The following is a 23,316-nucleotide window of genomic DNA, read 5'->3' as shown; positions in this document are numbered from 1 at the left end:
AGCAAACAAAACAGAAAAAATGCATTTTTCATGAATCATGAACAGTTCAGAAAATAATTGCCCAGGAGAAGTTTGCAACTTTTCGGTGCGTGTGCAGAAGACATGGGGGGGGGGGGGGGGGGGGGGTTGGCGCGTCACTAACATGCCTCCAGGTTATGAGAGCAAGTCAGATCTCAGCTCCATTTGGGGGAGAAAAAAACAAAAAACATAGAAGCTGTGAAATTAGCTTCAATGACACATTCCCACATGAGCATCACACCCACAACTGTGTCGGTGACAAAACCACAGTCGAAATTAGTTTATTTGTACTCTCATTTGGCCATAATATGAAAGTTGTCTGACTCACATCCCTTTGGGCTTCACTGCTAAGTTAATCTTTAAAAGAAGCAGAGGAGTGATATAATGAAATACACTGAACAAATTCCTTTAATTGCAGCTCACAGAGCCAGATATGACAGGACAGTAACGTTTTGTCCAAACTGACTGATCCAAAAATTCAGCAGCTCCTTTAACTGTCTCGCTTTTTAGAACAGAGCAGTCATCTGAATAACGATTGTTTACCTGCCAAAATAGCTGCAAGATTTTTCTAACTGACCAACAAGGGCCAATTAACTTTCCCAATTTAGTAGCGTTCAGATGGTGGCTGGTATTAATTTGCTACCTTGGTGCCAAGGCTCCTTATCACAAATAGCTTGACAACATGTAATTGGGAGCTAATCCTTAGTTTAGTGGTATCTTTTATCTTCCTGTGATAAATGACTCAACTAAAATAACTGTCTTACCTCCACTAAGCGGATCAATAAACACACACCAGTCGCTGTTTTGGATTTTTTTAGCCTTTCTGCCTCCTGATTGGCTGCTTACCTGGAGTTAACTTGCAGTGATTGGGCAGCTGGTCTATGCCCTCTTTTAGCAGAACTGGGAGAAGGACGTCGTAATTGGGCATCTCGCTGGACAGCAGAGCGCGGGGAGCGAGTGAGAGATCAGGCAAGGTGTTTGGGTAGAAAAACAGAAAAAGAGAGGGAAAAAAAAAAATCAATATCATCCAAAATGAAAGTGAGCAGAATGACTGAGGCAGAATGAGGGACAGGGCTTAAGGGGGATGAGGCATTGTAGTGGTGCCGAGGAGAGACTGCAAAGCGAAATGAGAGAGGGGTTTGTTTAGGCTTCACTTACCAGTAAGTTTGTTTGAGAATGAGACTCTTCTCTTCGATCCACGCCCGCTTGCTCTCAGGGCTCATCCCTTTCCCTGCGTCGATCACAGCGGGTGGGAAAACTATAAGGAAGGAGGGAAAAACTGCATTTCAAACAGATCTGTGTAAGTGTTTGAACATTTGTACAACTGAACATTTGTTGGATGAAAGTTCAGCAGCACTTCAAAGGCCAGGAGATATGCAGGACTTACCGCAGCGCAGAGACTTGTGTACAGAAGCACTGAAGTGTTTTTTATGATAAACCCAAGCTGAGATGAAGTTTCAGTGCCACTGTGGTTAAAATGGTTATGATAACATAAGCTTTCAGGTAATACAAATGATTTTGTTTCCCAGCTCCACGTTAATAATTACGATATATTTAAAATATGACTGAATACTAATTTTTCACACTAAATTATTCATTGTAATGGTCCACTTCAGCCCTAGAAAGAATTTGCTCCAAGTTGACCTGCCTGATTAAATAATGGCAAAATAAATAAATAAAAATGTTAAGAAAAACATTTCCAGAGCAGACCACAGATCAATGCAAATTTCCCCACTGAGCCTCTGGTCTAATTGACTCTTATTAAAGCATACCTCCAGTCCTGAGTAGGCCACGAATACTAATAAGTCAGGAATTAATTAATTTAATTTGGTGTAGGTGGTGTTGGTGCAAGCAGGTCAGATCTCTGCTGAAAGCAGGTGGTGGAGAGATTTGCTGTGCAAACTTCCTTTAGAAAGTGATGAAATCAGTGACATGTTGGTGAGAAGATGTGTCAACTTCATGCACCCAATTTTATACCTCAAGATTGCCTTTTCCGTTCCTTTTCTTTAATTCAACGTGTTTTGAGAGGTTACATTCATGTGTTGTGTTCGGCTGGCACACCAACTGTTTCAGTTGTCATCTACAAGTGTTCTAATGACTGCAAAAAATATTCTAACACTGTTTCAAAAAGTGATCTATAAATAAAAGCCACTGTTACTTGCTCTCACACCTTGCCTTCCTCACCTTTAGTGTGACCTCCCAGTTGGGTTCTTATTTAAATAAGAACCCAACTGGGATAATTTCATCATACAACAAGTGCAGGAGTATCTCATTAATACAAAAAGTCTGCACACTTCGATAGAAAATCCAGTCTTCAATCGATGCAAAAAATATATTTTAAAAAGTTTATCTGAAAGTAATGAGGTTCTTTGCAGTCTTGACTCATTTTTAGTCATTTTAGTACAAAAGTTTAGTAATTTGAAAATTATTTCATTAATTGCCACCTATTTTGATGATGGATTAATCCTTTCAGTCATTCATCAAGTAAAAATGACAAACATTTGCTTGTTCTGGCCTCTTAAATGTCAGGATTGCAGCTTGTCTTTGTCAGTCATTATCGTAAATGGAGAGTCTTTGTGTTTTGGACGGTTGGTTCGACAAAAGAAGCAATTTGAAGATGTCACTTTGGGCTCAGGTCTATACATTGTAAAAAATATGCTCATCAGAATTTAGCAAACGACTAACCAATTAATCATAGGGATCATAACACAAAGAAGGATCCTGTACTAAGAACTTTGGAAGGTACTCGCTTGTGTGACTCCAATAGTTCCAGCCTCCTGTTAACTTTAGATAAACTAAGGAATACACAGAAGGAGGACTGTTGCTTTTGTCCTCACTCTGGAATTGCTTTAGGCGGGGATCTCTCAATGTATGTGTGCCATCATGAACAGAAGAAATGATTACAGCAAGCAAAAACTGCTTCAGTGTACACAAAGTGCACCTCACTATTGTTTAAAGATAGCCTTTTTGTAGAAATTGTGAACCCATCCTTCAAAATTCAAGATTACCTTGTCCAGGGGGGGTCAGGCACACAGCCTGGCTTAGTGCTGATAGGACGCTCTGCTCAGCCAGGCCTATCCTCAGCTTCCCAGCCAGGGACCTGTCCATCAAAACCACAAGACCAGCAGCTGTCAGTGCCCATTTGCACCTGCTCCCCATGACAACAGCTACACGCTTCAACATACACACAGGGAGCTAAGAAGGCACTGCAATATCTTTGTGTCTATATACATGAAGTTGTGTGCATGTGTGTGTGTCTGTGGGCACACACGCAGCCTAGACTGTCTGTGTATGTGTGTGAGAGAGTGTTATTTTACCTGACTATGTAGCGGGCCTCAGAAAAGCGGCATGCCACAAAGAGGCCTTTGATGATGTCGATTTTCTTATTCATGGCCTGAGGCAGGCGGGAGGAAATTGAGATTCACAGAAGACGAGCGAGGAGAGACAGAATGCAAAAAGACTGAGGTCACCAGCGAGTACAAACTCCATGTTCAATCCAAAGTGTAAAAAAAAAAAGAGCCAGCAGCAACGGAGATGAAAAAGGAACTAATTGCTTGAGAGATTCCAACCAGGTGACGACTTATTCAAAGGCTGAAAAATTACCCTTTTCCCTCTGAAGTAGACAAATAAACTAATAATTTCTTTTTCGATAAACAATCACGTTAACATTTCCTTTTTCCCTCGCTGACCCCAATACTCACAGCCAAATAGAGTGAAACAATATTTGCCCAAGACTGCTTTCCCCTGATGAAAATGTTATTCAGTGGCTCACCGAGTTTCCACTCATGCTGGCAATTTCCTTCAATTTCCTGAACACGCCCCCTGCTGTCAGACTGGCCGGTTGGAACATCATGCGCTGGTTGCTACGGGAACTCTCGGCCACAAGGCCCAAATCTCCTTTCTCCTGCGCCTCTGCCTTGATTTTGTCCAATTGTCGCCCTGGAAACAAGAGCAAGACGATAAATAGCAGCCGTCTCGCCGGCTGATGAGCGGAGAACGGTGGCATTAGCAGTTCGGCTGGGAATGCACAAGCAACAGTTTGGGTGCAACAGAATGGTGTGTGTGTGTGTGTGTGTGTGTGTGTGTGTGTGTGTGTGTGTGTGTGTGTGTGTGTGTGTGTGTGTGTGTGTGTGTGTGTGCGTGTGCGTGTGCGAGAGTCTATTACCAGTTGCTTGAGCAACAGCTTTCATTAGCACCGTCTCTCCAATGCCAAGCTCCATCCCCAAGTAGGCTGGACCCAGCTGGTTCAAACACAGGTACACACAGCACAGCAGGTCATCTGGAAAAACAACACACACATTTTATTACACAGAACACATCAGCATACACCCAAACAAACAGGAAATCACAAACACAAAAGAACAGGCCTTCAAAGAGAAGCATGCATAAAGTTGACAAAAGCACATTCAAACAAGATAAATAATAGGTGCTGGGCAAAAGAATGCGTGAGAATCAGAAAAATAGTGTGCGCACACCAAAGCGCTCCCATGAAAATGTATTAGTAAACCTCCATGGGAAGTTTCGGGCGCTTCTTCATACATGAACAAAATGCAGAGACCCACCTTACAAGTACCTGTTCAAAGGGGTCAACCGACAGCTAAATGGTGACCCAAAAAGAAAAAATTCATTACAATAACATGTACAATATGAAACCTTTAAGTATAATTCATGTGTACATATTTCTTGTGTTTTTATGTGTCTATTAAAAGGTCAACCAATTAATCTGTTTGGCCGAATAATAGGGGCCAAGAAGACGTTTTACAAACTAACATTATCGGCTGAATTCTGTGGTCAATGGCTGCGCACCCTCCACCAGTAAGTAGGGGACATACATTACACATAACCATTTTGCACAGTGTCAAGGTAATGTCATTGTGTTTATTTAAACGGAAGTTAACTTTATATAATTCGGCTTGATATGTAGATTATGAGCATGATGAAGTTGTAGGTTATAGTATTATTAATGCATTAGTCTGAAGATGCTGCTGTGCTAAAAGTGTACCGTCTGTTTTGCTAGCAGGCCGAGCCGTAAATGTTATAACCATAACTGATCATTTGAGGGCCACATGCATGTGATTAACCCCTGATAATACCAGCCGATTAACTGGCTATCGACTTTTTCCCGGTTCAAAATATCATACAGTGATGGAATGGAACAAAGCACATCCAAGTAAAATTTTGAGGTACTTTATTTGAGTATTTCCATTATCTGCTACTTTATACTTCCACTTCTCTACATTTTGGAGGCAAATATTGTACTTTTTATTCCCTACATTTATTTAATGACTTTAGTTGGGGGTTACTTGGCAGACTGTGCACTGTATCAGACTCAAAGTGGCACATTTATTTAATAAAACTTAATTTAATTTTACTTATAAATGTGATACCAAGTATGACTTTTGGACACTTTTAACAACACTGCATGCTCATCAACTTTTTATCCTCTCAATGTGTCACAAAAATATGACGGTTATTTAACTAACCATTCCTTTTCTTGTATATTTAGGTGTTTTAGAAAACATATAAATGAATTATACTTACAGGGTTCCTATCGCACATATTACTTGTAATTACATGATTCACCGTTTTACATTTTTGCTTTGTGGTTCTCCATTTTGTCGTCACATGACCTGTCAGGTGGCCCCTTTGGTCAGGTTCTCCAAGGTCCATCCTTGCATTTGTTTCAGCTCTGAGGAAGGGCTTGTGTCTGAAACGCCACATGGTGGTACATGCATACACTGTCATGGGAGCATTTCCTAGTGTGTGGACTATTTTTCCATTTTCTAGAGAAGTGTGCACGCACACGCGCATACACACGCGCGCACATACACACACGCGCACACACACACACACACACACACACACACACACACACACACACACACACACACACACACACACACACACACACACACACACACACAGATCCAACAACTCACATACAGACAGAAGAAACTAGACATCAACATCATACAAACAAATACAAAACCAAGGACATATGGACAGACAAACTAAACACATGCAAATACACACTTACACAAACATGGACATATATACACAGTAACACACTTGTTACATGCCCCCTCCCTACAGACACACTCAGACAACACCAGCCTAAAAACAGATGCTTAGACACACACACACACACCAACACTTCAACACAAAGACTCACATCATCGGAATCCCACAGGTATATGCTCACACACACACACACACACACACACACACACACACACACACACACACACACACACACACACACACACACACACACACACACACACACACACACACACACACACATCAATGAACTGACTCATCCTCCCACTTTTATGTGCAACCTGGCTTCATCATCATCTCCTTGATAGAGTGGCTGGCAGCCAGCTGCCTGTGTAGCTACATCAGCATGCATTATGGGAGAGATAAAATACCATTTACCTGGAGAGAGCAGCAGCACGGAGCGAAACAGGTTCGACAGCGTCTCAATGTTTCTCAGCCTAGAAAATGACAACGGGATTGCTTTGAGACAAGGAAGGCGAGTTAAACGAATTTTAAAGCCATCCAGTAAATACTGGGAGGCGGGAAATGAGATTTGTCTGGAGGTTTTAATAGGAAATGGAAGCTGGGGGGGCAGATGAACAGTTCATTTATGAAACGCTATACATCAATGGCAGCGGGTGGGAAAATTACAAGTCATCACCTTGTGGGAAAGCTTGTCATTCAATATCCTCAAAAGATTAAAAGTAAGTCTAAAGATGTCAATTTGTTGCCAAAAGACTTAAAATCTATAATCTGGATTCCTACAACTAAAAATCAAATGCAGTTCAGTCACCAAAAACTTCAAGTCTTTTTAATTTCTCAGTATGTTTTAACTCAACAGCTGTAAAATAAGTCATCAGCCAAGTTTCCAAAACAGTTGCAAAGAACAAAAGCTAAAAAACGGTAAAAAAGTGAGAAAAATCATTTCTTAAACATTCCTAGAAAGTGACCCAATTGTAGAATTCCTTCATGTTCCCTGCCATCCCCATAAAATTAATCCAATTTTCATGCTTTCCCTAGCGGAAACACACTCCTCTAATTATATTCCAGAGATTCCCAGCAGGAAACTTAGAAGCTGAGTGGTAATTTTGTAAAAATGCTTTGGTATATACTGTACCCTCTGAAAAGAGTGGCGGCATCACTCCCTCAAACGGTGTTTTCCTCATTCTGGGATTTAAATAAAACACTTTTCTTCCATATGGAGCTCTTACCTGCCAGAGTCCTCTTCAATCTTCTCAAACGTGCGAGCCACTGCCAAGTACGGCACTCTGGAGAGTGATGAGCATGTAGTTAGCAGGCGAAGCCTCGACGCTGACAGATTTTTTCCATTCACAGTGTTTAGCTGACTCAGCTGTTCAGAGCAACTAGCAATTAGTGCAACAGCAGAACGAGCTTTGATTCTGCGTTATCAAAACTTCATGAAAGCAACAGCAGGGAGGACAAAGGTCAGAGAGGCCATGGTGGGGAAATCTTTACAATTACATTTCATAGGCAAAAATAAAGTATTATTCCCCATGTGACAGTGGAGAGAGGGGAGGGAGGGTGGAGGGTTGGGGCAAACAGGACAAAAAGCCTCCTAAAGCTTTGCCCAGGTGTACCATGGGAGTATTTAACATTCTGAACATTACAGTCTCGAAATAAATTAAATAACTATCAGCACCTGTTATTTTCGTCTCTCTTTGGAGTAACAGATGGGTTTTGTTTACAATATGAGAAAATCTGTCAAAATGTCCATATTGAATCAGAGAGAAGCATTTACAAATCAATTCAGTGACTTTTCGCTGACTGTGACTCGATATTATATAGTTATCTTGATGAGAATATATATGGTCTGTTATATATTGTGAAATGTTATAAAAAATGTTACAATATTATTATAGTCCAAACACAGACCGTAAAGGGTGGTTGACCGGAGTCTAAGCAGCCTCGTGTCCTTGATGTAAAATTCCATGATTTTTCCATGACTTACCCAACCCATTACTAAGCCAGAGCACTTCCCTGGTCTGAAAAATTGATTTCCTCTGAGTTTCTTAATGTTTGACTCTGGAAGGTTGCACAGAGAAAATCAGGGTGATTCTCTGAGGTGAGAATAAAAACACTATACAAATACGATTATCACGACTGTTGGGTATAAACCTTGTTATCTCAAATCTTGGTGACGGGAGGATATACAAGTCTGGGGGATTTTTGCTTTTCTTTGACAGTTTGAAGTAAAGGGTGAATATAAATATAGGGAGAAAAAAAGTTCTCTAGTTTCAGATTCTCTGTGAGGGTTTGTTGCTTTTCTATATTTCATGTGACAGTAAACTGATTTATTTTGGGTTATGGACTGTTGGTCGGACAAAATAAGCAATCTGAAGGTGTGACCATGACAGTGAGGGACATTTTTTGACATTCAAAATGATTTGTTGTTATTGCAGCCCTAAAAATAAGTTAGAATTTGGTTTTCCATTTCTGCATAAGGTCATTGCGAAGACAGGTGAGCAGGCTGATTAAAAACTTACTTTTGGCCCTGCTTCCAGCAGGCGTGGTCCACAGGATGGTAGTTGGGCCTGGACGGATTGAAGTCCGTTTGTCCCGAGGTTGACTCACTGAGGGAGAACGCAACAAGTTAAGAGTCTAACTGAATGATGCGACAGCTGTGACAGTCACATCTCAGATCTCTTTGTAGACAGAAATGCACATTATTATCATAACAATGAGATATTTTGAAAAGCAATGAGTGTTTTTGAGGATATCTTGAAAGCTTCACTTCACACTGAAAGAAGTTGAACTAAAGCCAAGTTCATCTTGAAAGAAAAAGACTGGCAATGATTAAGAAAAAGTTCAGCCTATTTATTAAAAGTGTTTTCCACATCAGCAGAGTTATCTAATTTATTTTTCAAAGATTACTGACCAGTACAGTTAGAAGGTTAAGATTTTTACTGCAGTTAATACAAGATATGTTTTCCTGTTCCTAAGAAGAGGTGCAAAAAACTAGTGAGTTAAACACAAATACCATAGCCTGAATTCATTACAAGGAGAGCCTCTATGGCTGTAAACCTTCTTTTGTATGCAACTCCTATCACTCCTACACTGTCACATACAAGGCAGTGATAAAAAAATAAATAGTTAGGAGGATGAAAAATGCATTCCCTCAGTTTCTAGAGCTAAAAATAAACTGGCTGGAACAGTTAACATGACCTGAAAATGACAAAACAGTAATACACTGCTGCTGTTGCTGTTGCTGCTGTATTATTTACATGTTGTAAGAGCACTTAACATACGACAGGCCGAGACAATGTGAAGGTATAGTAAGGATAATAATGATGAATACAGAAATAGTGCAAAAAAAAATGTGTTAAGATCTTGATTTCCATCTGGATGAACACAGATGAACAATAATTTGATATGCCAAAAAGAATTATTGAGAAAATATGACATAGGTGTAAAATGTCTCATCGCACTTTCTTAAGAAAGAATTCCTGAATTCAGATTTTCAACAAAAAGTGGTCAGTTGTTCTTTGGCCTTTAAATTTGAATCAAATCTGTAGATGCATTACAAGCAAACCCTGATGACAAATGACCGACAGACTCTGTACAGATGAAGACTTTCTTAGAACAATGTCAAACTTCCACTAGATTGGTTGTCGTTTAACAATGAGTTTGAGAGGGAGTTGTAACACCTTATTGACCGCCTGACTGTTTGAATATACATTGGAGTATAATTGCACATGTGCGTCAAACTGCAGTCTTGACTCAGAATGTGCGTGGCTATAAACAAAATGGAACTTTGCTGCAAAACGACAGGCCGCCTACAGCTCCACCGTGCTCTAATGCTGCCTTTCTCGTTTTGTATTTATGCCCATCTTGGAAAAATGATATTTTACTGGAATTATCAATAAGCAAAATTGATCTGATTAAGTGTTAACGTTCAGTGTGAGCATCCACATTGTGAGCACAGATTATCATGTTGTGGGCGTGCAGAAAGGTCGTTTAAAACGTGTAAAGTGAACGAACGCATCTGTGTTGTGAGAGAGATCCTGATCTCATATAACTTCAGCAATTTTTCTCATATAAGTTGCCAATGACACCACCTACAACCGCATTACTGTTGGCTGTTCTTGTAACGATGCTTTGTGGGTTGACGTGTGGGACATTTCTCTTTAATTTGAGCGTTATCCAGTGAGGGATCTGTCTTGATGTCAGAGTGAATGGAGAGAAATGTTCACATATTCGTTATAAAATCAAGCTGAAGTTACTTTCTCTTCTTTTAGATCGAGTGAGACTTTTTTCATCACAGATATTGACAGCAGTTGTTGTGCTCTTTATTGTTTTGTCTTGTGTTGAATCAAACTTGGCCTAAATAGATACACATACCATATATTTGGTAAAGTGTAAGCTGTGTCTTTTAAAATGAAATGTGATGGTCAATTTCTTTCCGTTTTTTTTTTTTTTAGATAGAGCTGTTTGTTTGGATTAAGTAGGAAAATACTACTTTGAGTGAGGGTTTTCAGTCAACTACAGCAACTTTCTCAAAGTCGGACGGGGTCGAGAGGGTTAAAAAAGGCACCGACAAACAAACTGGATGAAAAATCTAAGTTATCAAAATAATCAATAAAAAACATTCAATACCAGCCCTACTTCATCTCCACAGTGTCAAATTAGTTTCCTCTCACCTCCCTCTGCTACAATTATCTATTTACCAAAGGGGTCAGAGGTCAAGAACAGCTGAACAGCTGAACAGCAACATCTGAATGAGGTAAGTGGGTGTCGAACAGGACACTAGATACTACAATACAACGGTCAGGTAAAGCATCCAGCCTATCAAGCCTGAGTTGTCGGGAGCTTCCTGTTATATTTTGCCTTACCCTTTTGTATCTTTGCTCTCCTCCGCTGAAGACTTCCTCTCTGCGCTTGTCTTTTTCTCTCCTCCTTCATTCTTCTCTGGTTTCTCAGTTTTTACTGCAGCTTTTCTTGGAGCTATTAAAAAAAACAAATGAAAGGGAAGGTAAGCGTGGAGCAGGGGTTGGGGCAGGACAATATTTTGCTGTCTTTCCTAACTGATAAAAGCATAGCACATTTACGGACACATTTTTTTGTGCAAGCACAGAGCTATGCAAATTCCTCCTCACCAAAGAAACTGCTGATGGGGGCTTTCTTGGGCAGCTCCTTATCTTTCTGCTCTTTTGCTTCTTTCTGCTTTTTCGCCGTTTGACTTTTTGGGCTCTCTTCTCCCTCTCGCGTGTCCTTTTCAACTACCTCCTTCTCATCGTTCGTCTTCTCCATTGCTTCATTTTGCTTTCCCGCCCCCTCAGCTTTTTCTTCTTTCTCATCAGAGCTCTTTCTCTTCACCCGCTCCTCCTCTCCTTCTTCTTTCTTCTCATTCCCCACCTCCTCATCAGGGCTGTTAGCCTCGGTCACTGCCTTTTCAACTCTTTCTTCCTTTGCTCCCTCATCCATGGGTTCACCAGGGTTCCCTACACAGGGTGAGACAGAAAGGGAGTTGAGTCATTGAAGAAATAAATGCCAGCAGGTTGACTGAGGGCGACCCACTTTATTTGTGAGCCCATGATTGAAGATGGTTTTCAACATAATAGATTCAATAAATGCCTCAGGTTATATTTTTTAAGGGTTTCCTTTTCACCCGTAGGAGTAGGGTAAGGGAGAAATTACCATTGACAAACTTGTACTGTGAGTCCCAGCGGATAGAGCTCGGGTCATGATACTGGCTGAGTGAGGACACAGACATGAAACTTTAATTTTCTCACCCACAAGTTAAAATGACTGCTGAAACCAGCATTTACTGTTGGTACTTTAACAGCCAATTTTGGAAGAATGAGGGGCCATTTTTCTGTCTGCTGAGCGACTGTAGGCACACATGCCAAAAGTGGTCTGGCATGTGTAGTGGCATCTTAATAGAAAGATTAAACTGGGATTAAAGGGTAGCAAGCTTTAGAATTGTAAGCAATGACTGACGAGAGCTGCCTTTCCTTTCATTTTTTTGAGCCTTAGGCTGTTTTCTTTTTGTTTTTTCAGTTTTCACTCACTTAATCTGCAGGCTTATGGCATCGTCACTGCGCATGTTTAAGATCGACATTAGGGGTGCAACTAACGATTCTTTTCACTGTTGATTAATCCATTCCTAATTTTCTCTTTTGTCTATAAAACGTGAGAAAATTATAAATTAAACATTTTGTCAGTGCTTCCCAAAGTCCAAGAGGACGTCCTTAAATGTCCAGACGTCCTAAAATCTGAAAAATATTTATATCTAAGAAACTGAATTCAGCTAATTTTGATGTTTTTTTCCTTGAAAAAATACTCAAAAAACTAATGGATCAATAATTAAAATAGTTGGTGATTAATTTAATAGTTGACAACTAAGCAATTATTTGTTGCAGCCCTTGTCAACATATCATTATTTTCTGGATAAAACACATCAATTGGCATCAATTGTTTTCCCTGATCTACTAATGTTTTTTTCTATTAATCCATCCAATTGTTTAATTTATAAAATGCTCGAAAATAAAGAAAAAGCAACAAATCCTCACATTTGACAAGCTGAAACCATCGAATGTCTGGCTTTTTTTAGCTTGATAACTGACTTTAAGTAATTCATTGGAATAATTTAAAATGGAATAAATTGGCACCGACTGAGGAAACCGACCACAGACATTGTTGTTGTTGTTCTTCATCTTGTTCTGGTTATGTTTATGACGTAAATCTACCTAACACCATCACCTGATGCAGCTGCTTAACTGCTGTCCGTGCTATTTGAATAAAACTGAATACTATGAGATATGTGCGAGACAGGATTGCCTGCCATAAACCACAAACACACACCACTTGTCATCATACAGGTGGCTACAGTTAAAGTTGACATTACCTAGTTACCTACAAGCAGTGAGCAGCTAAAACAGATAGAAGTTGTGTTTTCTGACAAAAAGAACATGCTCCAGTCAGATCACTAAGCTCCTCCACCGCTTTGGTTTTGAATGTTCCTAAGTGTCCCATAAAAGTTCACCAGTACTTTTATGCCTTCTGTTTTCATGCCGCTAAACTGTGAAACTCACAACCACTGGATACTAGAATGGTAAGCTTTCTCGATATTTATATAAGGGAATTTAAAAAATCTTTTCCATCTGGTTTTGAATTTGCAGTTTTATTATAGTTTAGTTTTTAGGTCATAGTCATTGATTATGCCTTTTTTTTTTTTATCCCTGGTGTTTATTTTATTGACTTTCATTTATTGACCTTTAACATTTTATTGTTTTATAGTTTATTTTGTTGTTTATTTTGGTATTTGTTGTTTCAAAGACCAGACTTTGTTGCTGTGTGAGGCACTTTGGGCTGCATCTTTATATGAAAGGTACTATAACAAAAAGAACTGTTGAAAGAAAGTCACAATTTGGGTCTAAACAGTATAATGTATGAGCAGATTTATAGTTCTGAACTTATACTTAGCTTCCATAGCCAACATCCACTTAGTTGTGTCCTACCTTGCACTCTGACAAAATCAATAGGAGTCACAAAATCCATGCAGAGTCTGACAATCACCATCAATAATCTATAATTGGTTGTTAATAAAACACTTGATGCACTGAATAGCACTGAACATGCACTGAATTTTGGGCTTTGTTTGTTTTTTCCACCCCTGTATCCAAGGTGTATCCAAATTTTAAAGTCCAAGAAAGTCTCCAGTTCATTTTCCATTCTCACTGAGACCCTCCAGCCTGGTGGAGTTGCAGTGTGTTGTACCCTGTTATCTGACTCACAGCAGAGGTGAAGGCATACCTGGGCTGCTGGCACTGCTCTCCACACGGGGTCGCTTGTTTTTCTGACCCTGCTCCTCCTTGGCCTCAGCCTCCTCCTTTTGACTCTCACCGCCGCTCCCGCTCTCATTGAGCTTCCTCTTTGGGAACATCTTCCTCGCTGCACATGTCAGGATGGGCATTAAATTAAAGAAGAAGAAGAAAAAAGAAGTAATGAGAGGCATCCCAACTGAAATCATGCAGATCAAACAGAAAGAGAACGTGGAGATGAAAACACGACGGGTCTGCTCTCCCTTATTGCAGATGTAGGGCAAAGAAAAAAAGAGAATCACAGATTCGTACTTTGCTAATGAAAACACTAATTCCATCCTGAAAGATATTATGCAGCACGGCAGCTTAGGGTTCCAAGTGTAATTTCCTCTGTAATTTTATGCAGCAGTGGTGCTCGAGGGTAATTTTAGTTTTGGTTCCACATCCGCCTCTGTTTTGGTCCTTGTTAGGGTTCTAGCACAGGTAGCACTGCTGAGGTTTTTCCTTCTACATATCATAATTAAAGCATTAAACTGGCACATTAAGAATGCTATTTCTGGTCAAATTAAAGCGTTACTTTAATGTGATGTTTTCTTTCTGGTGGTGATGGTGGCAGGGCGTTTATTGTGGCAACGCACCACTGCTGAAAGCAAACAGTGCAGTCATCAAACAGTAAGGGAATGGGATGATGAAAAGAGAATGAGCCGCAAAAGTAGGATGAAGGAAACAAAGTGAGGAAGGAGGTTCTTCCCTGATGAAAACAAAGCTAGAAAACTGTGTAGCTCTAAGAAGTTTAACTTCTCTATTCAAAATCCTACATATCTGGTGTGACATGAAAAATAGAGCAAGTAAAAGGCGCCACTTAGTCACTTGGCCATTCTCTTTCATGCTAAATGTGGACTGTTTACACGTATATCTCATTTAGAATTTGCAGATAACGAACATGCAACTTCTAACTTTCACGTGTGAAACACTGAGGTCCTGCACAGACTGCAGCCATAAAATGATAATCATTAAACATGCTCATGCTTTTTTTAAGAAAGTCACCAAAGCCTGCAAACCTAAAAGGAACCATATAAACATTTACGATCAGCTACAATAATAAGACGAGTCGCTCTGCTGCTTCCGTTGACACCCAGTCAGCAGAAACTTTACATCGCAAGATAATGCAGAAATAAAATTACTATGATCACAATGCAAATACATGCAGAAAAATAATGAAAAAGGCTCAGGGTGTGTACTCATGGTTCAGCAGATGAGATAAATATAAATGCACCGCAATCTTGACTCTTGGTTGTCAGTCTGAGGGTTGAGACCCGACCAGGGAGTCAAGAGATAAATGAAACACGAGGGGGGAAAGTGTACTTAGCTGTGTCTGGTGAACAAACTTCTCATGCATGCAGTTTGTTATAAATGCCTTGTTTTTCCCCTCATTGTGAAATAATGAGTATTTGGAGCCATTAGGCTCCTGCTAACAAGTAATCAAGTAAAATAGCTCGAGGCAGAAGAACTATCAATCCTCAGCTGGTGTCAAAGTTCAAATAATGCTGCAACTTGGGAGAAAAAGTTGAGAAGTGCGGCGTGAGTGAAGAGTGAAAAAAGAACGATTGAAGAACAAATGGATCATACTGACCAGTCTTGCGTTTAACGATCCCCGAGGGGGAGATGGAGTTTGGGGTGCTGGGGGTCCCAGGTGATGCTGAAGAGGCTGGAGTGGCTGGAGTGGCTGGAGTGGTGGGGGTTACAGGGGTGGCTGGGGCAGGTGGAGGAGACAGAGGGGTGGGAACTGCCTTGAACACATCATCCTTCTGAAACACACAAAAAAGTGTTGGTATTAGACAGCATTAAAACATTTTTTTTTAAAAAAAGCATTAATGGCACGATTAAGTGTAGATCATGGTCAATGATCAATGAAAGTGCAGGAACTGTAAGGCTGTCTAAAACAACAAGATCCGGATCATAAGGTCCGTTTGTGTCACCCATCCTCGATGTGGCATTTTCTGCCAAAATAAATGAGAATTCACTTGGTTATGGACCGTCTATGAACAATGACCTCCAAATCACAACAGTAGCTGTCTAATGACACTTTTCATATCGAGACCAGTGGTGTGTATGTTTGGCAATCTGATGATTAGATTAACATTTCTTGGTATTGAATAACAAAATGAGGGGGTGTGCGCCGCTGTGTCTTTAACACTGTATGTCCAGCAGTGGGGAGCAGCCTCTCTTCTACATCGCAAAGTCATCACTGTGCAAGACGCTGAGTGGGAACAGGGTTTTGAGATATTTTTTTATATTTTTTTCACCACAGAGTATTTTAAAGTTAATTGGCCACATGTGTGTGTGTTGGTCAGCTGGTCTCATCTCATTAGCGTCAGTGTCTGGGTGATGGTGTAAAATTTATTCATAATACAGGCCTACTTCATGATTGTCTCAAGCGTGTGCTCACTTTAGGCTTTCAGACTGAGTTCAGCCTTTTGATCACATTATCAATTAACATTAAGAAGATTTTTGACATTTGTGAATCGATTTTTTCCACCCATCTAGACCATGTCACAGTGTCTACTTTTACATTAGTAATAGTGTTAAATAACGTCTTGTTTAAAAGCCATGCCAATGAGCACATTTGGGACAGAACAGGTGGTGTTGATGAAGAGTTTTTTGAGCTCATCTGATGATAAGTCAGGCAAACAAAAGGTCTGAAGTCTGTGACAGAAATCCTGATTTCTAATCTGCTGAAATGATCAGTTGATTAATCAACAACTCTGATAATCGATTGTTTATAAAGTTACATTCTCTCTGAATTCTAAGAACAAGTTTCCAGACCCAAGCAAAGTCCCCAGAAAATGTTGGACGCATGAAGATGTCTAGTTTCGATGACAGGTTAATCACTGATGAAAATAATCATTAGTTGCCGCTCTGCATTGAACTCTGGTAGAGCTGCTCTGTGACCCTACAGACATATTAGTCCCTAATCACGAAACATATATAATAATCATCGTGACCATATGACAGTGATGCAGGTGGATCATGCTGACAAACACAAAGGATCCGTCACAATCTCTTCCCTTGATGAACACATAATGAATAATTTCTGACGCATCACAAACCAAATGAAGAGGGCTGTTAAGAGAAGTGTTTATCAAACAACAGGTGGTGAGCGCCAGCCAGAGCCGATAATCAGGTCTTTTCATTATACGGCTTATTGACAAAGGCATTCAACATGGTGATTCACCATACAATTACTATGCCTTTGTGCAACAGTGTTTTTCCGACCACTGAATAAACAATAGGCACTGATACGCCTACAGGGGCTCAGAAAGTCGTGTATTCATTCAGTTTGTGTAGGTTGTGTGAATTTGAAGGCTTACATCCCATTTTGACTTTTACATTGTGCAAGAAAAAGTCTACTGGTAATTAGTCTTTGCCTCAAAGGATTTTTGAAATGAATATCCAAAACAGTTACATCAGTTAAGTACATTGAGAAAGGCACACTGAGGAAAACAAAGCCATATATATCATATATAAATAAATGTTATATCAAAATTCATCATCATTTACGTACATTCACAAATATGTTGCATTAAAGTTAGATAAGACTACGTACTGTTTCCTGATAGTCTTGCAGCTATGTGATGTGCATAAAAATGACTCTTAACATCAGACTTTCACTGTATAAAAATATGTCTGCTTTGTTTTTCAAATGACAATGACATCCCATGAAACTGTCATTTCTTTGTAATAATGTCACTGTTGAGTGTAGTGATTGAAAGAGACTCTGATGTCCTATTCAAGAAGAGAAAGATGCCATTTACCTTTTCAGTTTTACCAGCTCCTTTGTCTTCTTGTCCCTTGGTGGCGACTTGTTCTTTCACAACTGGCGCATCGTCGTCGTCGCTATCCAGGATCTGACGGCTGCGTTTGGCAACCTTCTTGATGGGTGAATCAACTTCCTGGACACCGTTCTGCACCTTGAGGGGGCTTTTGGCAGGTCTGGAGACAAGCACACAGACACACAAACAAGACACCATGTAATTCAAATAAGCATTTATATGAAAAACGTTCAAAAGCACATCCACATTGTGCTGTGTTAATAAAGAGGGATAGTCGATGGCAAAAGCAGTAAAAAAAAAAAAAAAAAAACACAACAGAGACATAAAATTCAAGGCAGGAGCCATAAAAGACAGGTCGAGGCACTGATGAAAAGATCATTACGTAAAGACAAGTGTATTAAAGTGAGTTTTAAGATGTACTTCAAAGATAATACCGTGTAGAGATAATGCACACTCATCATCAAAGCAGCTCAGAGATGAGAAACAGAAGTTATCAGCTCTTCTGATAATAACTACTGGCCAAAAAAAAAAGATTAACCGAGAAACAGATCAGAGTGATTCACAGATAACTGTCCACACTCCAACTGTCAGTGTGGTTTCAACAAAAAAATATGACTGAAAATGAGCTGATTTTTGATACGGTTTACTATTCTTCCCAGCAATATATTCCCAGCAATCTCAAGAAATACACTCTCTTACAAATGCAGATATTTGCACGTATTTATTTGTAATATCTGCATTTTTTTGCTGATCTGTCAGTTGTACTGAGTGGTATATTCCTTCAAAACAATTCACAGTATTCTCAAATCCTCAAACATCCTAATATGTTGACGTATGAACAAAACAGTAATATAATCAGTGGGTTTAAGAGGGGAGATCTGTATCAGAGTTTAAAGTGCCAGCAGCTACAAATTCATTGCAAATGGAAATGATTTTCTCCTACAGACCATCATCTGACAGTTAACGTCAATATAATAATATAATAAAACATATAACACTTGATATCTCTTTCAATACCACAGCAGAGAGAAAATAAACAGCCCACATGAAATCTTTAACTTATATTTTAATTAACAACCTGCACACAGTGCTGGTACAGAAGAAGTCACTGAACACATAGCAAAACATTTGTAATGATGTTAATATCTATACAGCCTTGGGTTGACAATCTGATTATTCTGTCTTTTGTTCTATTGCTTCAGTACTTTCGATACTATTGAATGTGAATATTGTATAGTTTTAAACTCGTACTGAAAAAGTATTGATACTTTTGACAACCTTGGACAGAAAAATTTGTAGTTACGTGATGGAGTTCTGTACAACTTAAGCCCTATTCGCACAAGACCATTATTACCAGAGGACCTCGAGGCACATTCACACAAGACAAGAGAAGTCTGTATTTTACACATATTTATTGACATTATCTCAGACTCCGTGTAAAACATCAACTTTCAGAGGCGAAGTATCTGTTCTACAGAGGCCACATTATAAATGTAGTTTAGAGTTGAGTTGCCCACTCTCTGCATGAGTTACAAGTATTGATACACATTTGAAGCTTTGTAGATCAAGTAACAGATGCTTTGTGCTTGTGGTTGTGGTTGTACTTGAACAGAACAACCTTTGGTTTTCCGAACCTTCTCTGTCATCTTTTAAACGTCGATCTAGCTGATCTCACTGCACAACTGTTGAATGCTGTTAACCATTATGAGCCGTTCATAACTGTTCAGTTGTCTGACAACAGAAAACAGCGGTTTAAAAAGAAACACAACCCCAAATCACAGACAGCACGATTTGCACAGGGATAATATCATCACAGGACCTCTGTGTTTGGTGAAATATGGTAGGTAACGTGCCGTGGAATTTTTACCTTTGACATGGCAGATTCGTACAGGATTAAGATCACAGACATCCACCGCAAATATTATCAATTACTAGAGGTTAGGGTAGACTGATTATCAGCCCAGCTGATCATCAGGGCCGATATTCAGCATTTTCCGATTATTAAGTCAGATTGCCGATAAAATAAACTAATTTAAAAATGTGCTACTTTGGCTCTGATGTAGCATCCTCTCACGCAATGTCCCACCCACAACACTGACTGACTGGTAACACATCACAGTAAATAGCCTATGAACATTAAAATAATCTGAATCTGCAAAGCAACTACTTACTAAATCTGTAAAAATAAATGTAGTGGAGAGGAAGCATAAAGTAGCAGAGAAAGGAAATACTTAAATTGTACTTGCGTAAACTGTACTTCATTCAATCTCTGGTTGTTCTAAATGTTGACGCAAAGAGTTTCAGTTTTACCGCAAATGAATATCGGTCCCAAACATCGGTTTTCAGTCTCCTTGATTTTCAGTAATCTGTGTTGGCTGTGAAAAAGCCATATCGGTCGACCGCTGCTAGAGGTCCACAGACAATACTAGTTCTGTGCACATAGGGCTTAAGATAAGACAGAACTGAGGTTGTCCTGAGGGGAACTGCAGTACAAAGTATGAGTGAGTGCATATAAAATATATAATATATCAATAAACTATGATAATGATAATGTCCATATCTCTCCCAGCATGGCAGTAACCACCAATTAGGTGTGACTGATAATGAAGTCTTACTTTTTCACAGGTTCAGCTGCAGTTTTCTTCTGAATATCTTTGTCCTTGCTCTTGGGCTGAAAGAAGGATCTGGTGGAAGAGGAAGAGTAGATACAAACAAGAAACAGTCAATGGCTTGATGGGCGTTAGCATGCTTGTCATCAATGTGGACAATAAAATAATACAGTCATTGAAGCAGCGTCTGTGTGTTGATGTGTGTGAAACTTTAGGTTAGTAAGTTAGGGGGTTAACGTGAGTTATTGAACTACGAGAAGAGCGTAACTAGCTGAGTTGCCATCTTGTTAACTTATCTTAGTTACCTAACATCACTTAGCTAGCTTCGTGTTGCAATACTTTCCTGTTTTCTTGGACAGAACAAAGTGTCTTGCTAAAACAAATAACGGTTAAGGCACAGCCCACAGACATCACACATTAATCGGTGCGTTTATCTGACAATAGTTGTGTGTCTGTCTCCACTGTGGGAGCAGAAAGTGAGTCTCTGTATCCAAAACAGACGTTGCAGACTAATGTAAGCTAATGCTAACTTACATAATGCGCAGTTAACACTAATAGCTAACGTTACACTTTCATGTAAGCAATCCAAAACCCCTAATCACAACACCAAAGTACTTTACTAGCTAGCTTGTGAGTTAGCTAATGGTTATACAGATGCAGACACCACCAAGCTAACGCTACCACCAATAACAAGCGAAACAGAAACCACTCCAAGTTACCATCTTTGTACTTACGCGATGCTCCGCTGCATGTTGTCTTCAAACTCTTCCTTTGCCCGATGCTGAATTAAAACTATTAGTTAAATGATAGTGCAGGTCCAACATCCACACACAACAACACTAACTCCCGCGTTGCAGAATGACAATATTCAGAATATTCGGCGCCAAAATGACATCTGGGCCAAAGATCGTCAAATGAAAAGAGGAGTCACTCGAGGCTCTCTAGCTAACGGTTGGAGGCTACCAAACACGTTAGCTTTAACGAACTGTCTTAAATATCTTACAACAATTGTGACAGACCAACAATTAAGAAATGTGACTTTATTATGTTTGGTTTTTAGTTGATATTGGAAGATAAAATAAGCCTCCTGTCGGTTTTAGAAGTGTAGAGTGCCAACAACTTGCATAAATTAGCCTAAGTTTAGGTATGTAAATACATTTATAAACACCAAATGAGGTGAAAGTACAAAAACATGGAATAATGTAATAAGATGTAAAGATTTTTATTTTGAAAAATAATAGCAAATGTGTATCAAGCAAACCCTATCTCGCAGTTTTCCTGGTAAACTGATTTAAATTAATGGTACCCGGAAAATGAAACCGAGTGACACCTCTTCATTCTTTTCACGTCTCGGCTTCGACTGTCTCCCGGGAAAAGCTGTGCTGTGAAAAGTTCGCGGGAAGCCAAAGACGCTGCTGCCCCCCGCTGTGTCGGAGTGGTAACTGCAGGCATCAGCTGCTGGTCCTGATGCTGCAGGAGAAGAAGACATGAAAGCTGCTTTCATGAAAATTTCACAGTGCCTGTTTGAATGCATCATTTATGCAGCTCTTATTATTTTCATGAAGCCCGGAGAAGGAGGGCGAGGAATGCAAGACAAACAGCTGAATAATGTAAGTTGAGTGCACTGCTTTATTTGCACAAACACAAGTGCCTTGTTTTTAATTGTTTACAAGTGCAATTCCCCCAGTGTGGTCCCGTGAAGTGCTGACAAAAGAAAAGCAGATTCCTCAATTTTTAAATCAAAAAAAGACACACACACATCATGGTCCAACTCAATAAATACAAAATATGTGTATCACAGGCAGTGAATAATAAACTACTGTACAATGCGGAGCTAAAACAGTATGAATGCGAGAGATTTGAGGAAGGAAAGCAGTCCATCTGTTGTAGTGTAGTTCCTCCTCTTCACTCCGTCTCCTCCAGCAGTGCGTCACTCCCGGCTCTCCTCTCCTCTCCTTGAATTTCAGCCTGTTTCGCTCCACCAAACAGGCTTCGACTGATGTGGTTCAGATCCCACCCCGCGGGGCTCTTGTGCGGCCAGCTGTTAGCGCTGACGTGGAGGGCCGAGGCCAGAGGTGGGAGGCCTGACTCCCTCAGCTCCCTCAGGTTGACCCCTGGACGTGCAGGGCCAGAGATGAAGGGGAAGTGACTGTGGAGAGCTCGGGGAGTCGGGATGGGTTTAGGGAGGCAGCACGGGAGCAAGAAGGGGTAAGGGACCGGCTGGACTCCTGTCAGGAAACACAGAGAGAGTCACATCAATCACAAAGTACAGAGGACTTCGTTGTCAGCCTACCCAGAGGTTTTGGTTGTTTTTAAATGTTTTAGAACAAGTTTTCTCCATTAATCAAATGATTGTTTAGTTTGTAAAAAAATCTGAATATATTGAGAAATGCCATCTCCATCATCGAGAGCCCAACGGGACACTTTCACAGTGCTTGTTTTGTCTAATAGTACAAACCTCAAAATTATTAAATCATTTATATTGAGTCATGAAATGTTTTTACATGAAAAATGATTAAAGTATATTAATCTTTTGTCAATCCATTTTTTGACTCATGGTTTCAGCTGTACATGTACATTTTCATGCATTTTTTTATTTAAAAAAAAGTTAATTTGAAAAGTAACTAGTAACTACGGTTGTCAGATAAGTGCAGTGAAGCAAAAGGCACAATAATTCAATCTGAAATGTAGTGACATTAAAATTAAATACGACAATATAAAATAAATCATAATCAAAATAATATAAGTAAAGTAGGAATTTGTACCATTGTACAGTATTTGAGTAAATGTACTTAGTTATATTTGGTTCAGCCTACAGATATGTGTGTCATTCACTACAAAATAAAAATGTCTTTTTCACCTCGTTAGCTGAGGCTGTAGATATTGATTGCACATATTAGACATTTTTATGGCAAAAGTAATAAAATAAAAAGAAAAGTAAGTTTGAAAGTTTGCTTGACCTCGGCCATCTGACAGAAAAACATGCTTAACTCAGGGTTCATGTTTAAGCCATGCCGACTGAACAAACTTTGGGGG

The 23,316-nt window shown here is 39.7% G+C and overlaps 1 protein-coding gene across 1 annotated transcript in view; it reads right to left on the bottom strand.

Moving 5' to 3' along the window:
* Nucleotides 1-21,143, bottom strand: part of lig1 (ligase I, DNA, ATP-dependent) — a 53,617-nt gene extending 32,474 nt beyond the window's left edge. The window contains exons 1-16 of the mRNA XM_073490459.1: nucleotides 21,015-21,143; nucleotides 20,287-20,355; nucleotides 17,654-17,831; nucleotides 15,472-15,646; nucleotides 13,831-13,968; nucleotides 11,172-11,516; nucleotides 10,908-11,019; nucleotides 8,562-8,648; nucleotides 7,269-7,325; nucleotides 6,457-6,515; nucleotides 4,184-4,297; nucleotides 3,791-3,957; nucleotides 3,336-3,412; nucleotides 3,027-3,118; nucleotides 1,177-1,276; nucleotides 865-950 (exon numbers count right to left, since the gene is read on the bottom strand). Of these exons, the coding sequence (XP_073346560.1) occupies nucleotides 865-950; nucleotides 1,177-1,276; nucleotides 3,027-3,118; nucleotides 3,336-3,412; nucleotides 3,791-3,957; nucleotides 4,184-4,297; nucleotides 6,457-6,515; nucleotides 7,269-7,325; nucleotides 8,562-8,648; nucleotides 10,908-11,019; nucleotides 11,172-11,516; nucleotides 13,831-13,968; nucleotides 15,472-15,646; nucleotides 17,654-17,831; nucleotides 20,287-20,355; nucleotides 21,015-21,031 (1,873 nt within the window). The 5' untranslated portion in view covers nucleotides 21,032-21,143. The remainder of the gene's footprint in view (nucleotides 1-864; nucleotides 951-1,176; nucleotides 1,277-3,026; nucleotides 3,119-3,335; nucleotides 3,413-3,790; nucleotides 3,958-4,183; nucleotides 4,298-6,456; nucleotides 6,516-7,268; nucleotides 7,326-8,561; nucleotides 8,649-10,907; nucleotides 11,020-11,171; nucleotides 11,517-13,830; nucleotides 13,969-15,471; nucleotides 15,647-17,653; nucleotides 17,832-20,286; nucleotides 20,356-21,014) is intronic.
* Nucleotides 21,144-23,316: the final 2,173 nt, after the last annotated feature.

The sequence above is a fragment of the Pagrus major genome, chromosome 21 (genome assembly GCF_040436345.1).
Source record: "Pagrus major chromosome 21, Pma_NU_1.0".
NCBI lineage: Eukaryota > Metazoa > Chordata > Actinopteri > Spariformes > Sparidae > Pagrus > Pagrus major.
This window is presented reverse-complemented; position numbering and strand designations above follow the sequence as displayed.